This window comes from Etheostoma cragini, chromosome 15 (genome assembly GCF_013103735.1).
Source record: "Etheostoma cragini isolate CJK2018 chromosome 15, CSU_Ecrag_1.0, whole genome shotgun sequence".
Classification (NCBI taxonomy): Eukaryota; Metazoa; Chordata; class Actinopteri; order Perciformes; family Percidae; genus Etheostoma; species Etheostoma cragini.
The window spans coordinates 8,998,553-9,004,635 of NC_048421.1; the positions used below are offsets into that span (position 1 = coordinate 8,998,553).

General features: G+C 40.0%; 1 protein-coding gene across 1 annotated transcript in view; it reads right to left on the reverse strand.

Annotated features, from left to right (window-relative positions):
* Nucleotides 1-2,996: 2,996 nt before the first annotated feature.
* The window catches only part of iqck (IQ motif containing K), an 11,340-nt gene continuing 8,253 nt past the window's right edge, over nt 2,997-6,083 (reverse strand). The window contains exon 7 of the mRNA XM_034894418.1: nt 2,997-3,825. Coding sequence (XP_034750309.1) covers nt 3,674-3,825 — 152 coding nt within the window. The 3' untranslated portion in view covers nt 2,997-3,673. The remainder of the gene's footprint in view (nt 3,826-6,083) is intronic.

Sequence of the window (6,083 nt, forward strand, 5' to 3'; positions counted from 1 at the left end):
GTATTTTGGAAATTATTTTGCCAACACTAGATATGCTTTTATTTTTGTTTGTTTAATTAATTTTTAAGTAAATGAATACATTGTCATTTAAAGGGATTTACGTCGGTTGTACCTCCCACGCAGTATTTCTCAGTCAAGAAAGTGGTTCTCTCTTTGCTGTAACAGTTACAGGGATACAAACATACTTACTTTTTCAGAAAAAATGAGAATGGCTGTGAATACTTTTGGCACTTCATGCAGTAAACAATAACGTATACTGAGATAATTAAAATAAAAAAATAAAAAATTAAAACAGGAACCCCAACAACAGTCACCTTGGTGACCCCTGGTCTTATATCAACCCTCAACTGAGAAAAGCCAAAGCATCAATGACTGCTGCTGTATGTTTATGTCACCGGCTATTTTAAAATAGAACTGGTAACAGCAGGCCAGCTCAGTGCCCAAAGAGACCGTGTCTTGCTACGTCAGGCTCTGTTTGGGCAAACCCTGGTCAGAAACAGGCTACGGGCCTACAGATCCATGCGTTGTAGCCCATGAAGAAGAACTGTCCTCGGGGTTTTGGATGGTCAGCAGTAATTAGACAAACTCTCAACAATCAGAGCCAAGGGGGGAGGTTTCAGTTCTTGCAAAGTTTTCACTTAATGTGGAGTATTACAAAAAAACAAAAAAACAACAACAATGTGACTTTGTAGATTTTGCACTCGTCGACTACCTATCTGTGCATGCTTATCACCATTTCTACATGTAAGACCTTTCTCAGACGTACTTTTGAATACTAACTATTTATGTAAAGGTTGTGTGACAACAATCATAACTTCAGTGTATATCAGATGACACACTTAATGTCTGTGCTTTCTTAAACACAAAAAGAGAGCTGGCTCTTGAGAAGCAAAGAGATTAAAGTTGGGGGAGCATGGTCCAAAATAGAATGATTCCCCAAAAAAGGAACTAAATGCCATCATCACTGGACCTAATAATAACTTCCTTTGTTAGTTTGAAGACTCAAGAAAAAAAAAAAGAAGAGAATCTTCTGACTGATTTCGTCTCTGTGTTTGAAATCAAATAGACTGTGGTGAAATTTGCACAAAACGTCAATATGTTAAGTTTGTCATCCCTGGGCAGCCCACTGAACACCCATCCTCCCCGGGGTTGACATTCCCTTGCCTGTCCTCTCCTGAATTGTCTTGCCTTCAGACTGTTCCAGCGGGGCAGCTGACAGGGGTGATATTGGTTTTCACAGCTGTGACTGTGCAGTGACGCAGCATGCCTATGTATAGAACTTGATTCCCCCGATTAGAAAAATAAAAAACAGGTATCTCTTGTTTCTGTCAATAATTCAGGAAAAAATACGATAAATAAAAGTGTAATGTTTGTAGTTAACTTTTAATTGGATGTGGTGTTTTTTTTTTTCTTTCGTGGAAGTGATGTAGTGACCCACATGATTATTCTGACGAGTGTCAAAATAAGAGTTAATTGGCAGTTTGAAAACCAGATGAAATATTGTAGCATTTTCTTTTCTTTACAGAAACGCACAAATTACCCAATTCCCTGCAGACTGAGCTACTGCCACCACAAATGTTCACCACATGTACAAAGTTGGACATGTTATAGATAGGGTTGGCATTTGGGATTGGCTTATCATCTTGACAGGTCATTGAGCTTTTTTTTTCTCCATTTAATCTCATAGGTCACTTAGCAATTTTACTGGATTTTATTTTTTAGACCAAAGTCTGTAGTTCACATATACAGTACTTTGAACACCCTAAAAATATTATCAACTGCCTTTAATTTAATATCCATGTTTTAGGGGTTTGAACAATGTTTGTGGCATAGTGTTTACATCCAATAACATTTCATTGTCACTTAGTTAAAGGTATTCCAAGCCCAGACAGGGATACACTCCATATAAACACAGTCGTATTCTACACTCCCACTTTAAGGCTGGAATCAAAGCCCAGAAGCAGTTGTTTTCAGGCTTTGCTGACAGGCTGGTGCCCACTCCCTCCTGTTGCTACTGTGTGATCCAGTTTCAGTCAGGGCCAGTGCTAAAAGACTCTGCAGGGTTGGCTACACTATTATATGTCCCCAGAAAGAAATGGGTCGTTTTATCACCTCACCCAGTGGCAGCTGTCTGCCAGGCATCCACATACCTGCAATGGGAGATACATGACCCTCCGCATGCCTCGCTGTGCGGTGGTGTGCATCAGTGAGTGGAATGTTCAGGAAAGCCGTCCTTCACAAGACCACCGCCTTGTTGCTCTGCACAGACACTGGAGGGGAAACCAAAAGTATCCTCTCAGGTACGTACTGGAAATATACAAGGAGTGCACTTTATTCACTCAGTATAATTGACACAGACAGGCGAACACTGTTATAACCTGCAATCTTTTTAATTGGCATGAAGGAGAGAAAAGCTTTGCAGTTGAGCAGCATGCAGTCTTTTTATCCTTAACATGTTTGCTAATCAATTTCATGAACTTTGCACGTAACATTTAAGATAGCGCTACACGGCATGTACAAAATACACCAACAATACTGAAGGAAACCATGGTAGTGCCAAATTTGTATGATAGTAAGAATGTAAATATGTTTATTGTCATGTTAGTATTTATAGCGTGTTAACAAGTGGATGTTCTTTTTTTAATATAAGGCCGAGCCACGAACTATGACACAACTTTCTTATCTGACCAAAAGTCCATATGGTGGAAATGTTCATTAAAGTTGTTTTTTTGTTCCTTTTCCAGAATATATAGGCTAATTAAATATGCTATAATGTTCAACTTGCCTTACTGAAGCCAACATTCAATCCACATAGTGTCAGCACATACACAACAGGGTTATTATAAATTTGTAAAACAGTAAGCTCCAGGAAGATTATAACAGGGGGATATCTAAGGCGAAATATTATATTCCTGTTTGCTGCTCTGTCAGACAGCGGTTACTAACCCACCAGTGATCTTGGTTTTTTTTTTTTTTTTAAACTCTTTTTTTATATTCCCGTTTCTCCGACAGTGTAATTTCCTTTTCCTGATAAGCAGGATAGAAAGTGCTGCTCTGCTCGCTTACTCACCTTTCACTCTGGCCTCACTTCCTGGCATGAATGGAAATGCTATAACCTTTTTTGTAGAACGACATGTATTGATAAGGAAAACGGAAATAACAAGGCAAGGAAATACAATTTGGTTCTTCTGGATTCGGATCTTCCAGTGAGAAACTAGGCAAAGGTGCTGCAAGGAAATACTAAGTCTGTTACAAGAGGCTTCACTCCTGACTAAAAATAATATGTGAACTGTACTAATGTATATGGTGTTCATTTGTTGGGTGAGACTCATGAAGGGAAGTGATCCATCGAAGGCAATGAAAGCAATCAACTAATTAGACACGACTCTCAGATCATAAATCCCTGCCTGGCCATATCCAATTGGTTACAGGCGTTTTTAATGGCTTGTTTGACTGATCACTTTAGTACGTTTGACATCAACCTAACAGAGTTTAATAGCCTTTAAACACCACAGAAACATAGTTATCAGGTCCAGTGATCTCAGTTGCCACTAGACTAGCTCAGGTTTTGAGTTCCTAGTAAAGAAGGAGACGCTGCAGTCAGGGATTTTTCACCATGCGATACAGACAGGAAATCAGTTGGTGATGGTGTGGAGGCCATTTTCTCCACGCTTCACAGGCTGGGGGTCAGCCAAACACTGCCCTCAGGGGTCATCTGGGGGGTGTGGACCACCGTGCTCTGGGGTGTGGGGCAAACCACCTGGATGGACACATCTGAGTCAGCGAGCTGGGGGCTTTCTGGAAGATCTGTCATCGAAGAGCCCGCTGGAGACAAACAAGAACTGCATCCTTAATATAAACAGTTTCATTGTTGTTGTTGCAAGCAGAACATATTACACTATTGTGTTTGTACTGTGAGCCTCCTGGTACTGGTAAGTACATTATGTTGGTGTTTGAAAACATAAAATGATTAGTTTCTGAAAAACTGAAGTTCTGCTAATAACAATCAAAATTTATAGAAAACTATATTTTAATAATAACTTCTAGGTTGAAGCCTGTTTAACTATCCGCCAGTTATTATTGACAGTTATTATTATTTCTCAATGTGGCAGCTGCAAGGCTATTGTGGTGTCCTTCTGTTATCTGCCAACAAAAGGCAATGGCTTTGACATTATGGAAGTGAAGCTATGATGAGTAGACTGCTGTATTTGGCAATTTATACCTCATAGAGATTGTAAACGATGGTAATGAAAGTTGTTTTGCTTCATTGAGAAGCTAATGACTGCAAGTGTGGTTTTGGAAACTCTTTGAGGTGCATCAATACCATCTGTAGCACCTGCACTGATCCAGCTCCTTAGTGCTCTTTTTATCCCCTATACCTTTTTATCTAAAATACATGTCTCTGTTGCAGATGCCAGGACTCAAACTTTTTAAAAAAATGTGTCATTTATAATACAGTGTTTATAAATATAGCCTTTTATAATAGAAGGTACTAAAAATTTAATTCATGCCTATTAACCGCAATTGACGCGTTTACTGTATTTAACTGTTAAATTTCATACTATTGACAACAACATGAATTGCATATTTGAATTACTTATAACTACTATCACCATTGAAAGGATAGGTGTTTCACTCTGTTTTAAAGGCACTTGGAGTGATGATACACATGTCAGGCTACAGTCAAGGACAGTCATGCAGTGATTCATGAGCTGCTGAGAGCTGCACCTGCCCAATGAGCTGTGACTTCTTGACCTTAAAGTATCATAGTGTGTCTGCTCTCTGGGTTACTTTGCTCTTCCCCTTTTGTTTCTTTCAATGCCTGATTCTGATTTCAGGCTGCAAACATAAAATGGCAGAAGAGATATCACTTGCTGTTCTCCTCGGGTCAAATGAGACGAGTGCAGCTGTTGCTGGATTGACTTAAAGAGCATGTATACATTAGAGAGAGGGGCTCCCATGAATAATTTGTCTCCCTCACTCACCCTCTCTCTACCACAGCCTCAGTCCCAAACATGGGTCATTTGTCTGTCAGTGCTGGGGGGGGGGCAGTGCTTGCTTCATTACCTCCCAAACAACAGGCAAAAGCAGCAACTTCAGCACCAATCACTTCTCCTCCCTGGCTGCCTCTATCTCAGACATTTCTGGTTCTCTCTCCCTCTCGTCCATTTCAAATTCTGTTAAAGGGGTCAGAAAATGGCTTCCATTCAGGACAGTCTGGGAACTATCTTGTGCATGAGCACACACACCCACACCCACACCCACCCACACCCACACACACACACACACAGAGTTAAAATGTCAGGTCAGCAGTGGCGAAAGAATGTTCGTCGGCCTGCCGTGAGAGCCTTTGTTGTGTGGAATGTGTCAGTGTGGAAGAAACCTGTGTTTATGGTGTCATTGTTTGTGCGAGACCAAAACAGAAATGCTATGAAATCCAGCTTTTAGTATGCAGTTGGCATAGGTGGTTGTCATCATATCATATTAGCAACTATTAATAGGTAGTCAATATTTTTGAATGGATGGATCGCACGATTAATTGAAGGTGAAAGCGATAATTCGTAGCAAACTATTATATATAAGAAACTGTGGTGGGAAACTGAGGTGTGTCCTGTGCCGTCGGCCTGTTGTATCTGCAAGGTTAATAGCTATAGAGACAATAAACATAGCCTACTAAACAATACTTGTCTAAAGTCATGCAACCAGTCATGGGGCTGTATTTTTTGCTAAATGATAGAGCTTGCATGCTAACATGCTCACAAGGACAATACTAACATGCTGATGTTTTTTTTACCATGTTCATTGTTTTAGTTTAGCATGTTAGCATGCCAACATTTGCTAGTTAGCACAAAACACAAAGTACAGCTGAAGCTGACGGGATGTCTTCTGGTATTTTAAAGATTTGATCTCTGTTGTTGATGTAAGAGGAAAAACTGCCTTTTTAGCTGCTCTGCCCTTCATGTGTGCATACAGTACACACACACACACAAGGTTTATCATGTATAAGTATTCCCTCTATCTCACTCAAAAACACCCTGAGCCTTGCAGACATTTTGTTTCTCTCCTTCACTTTAAATCTTCTT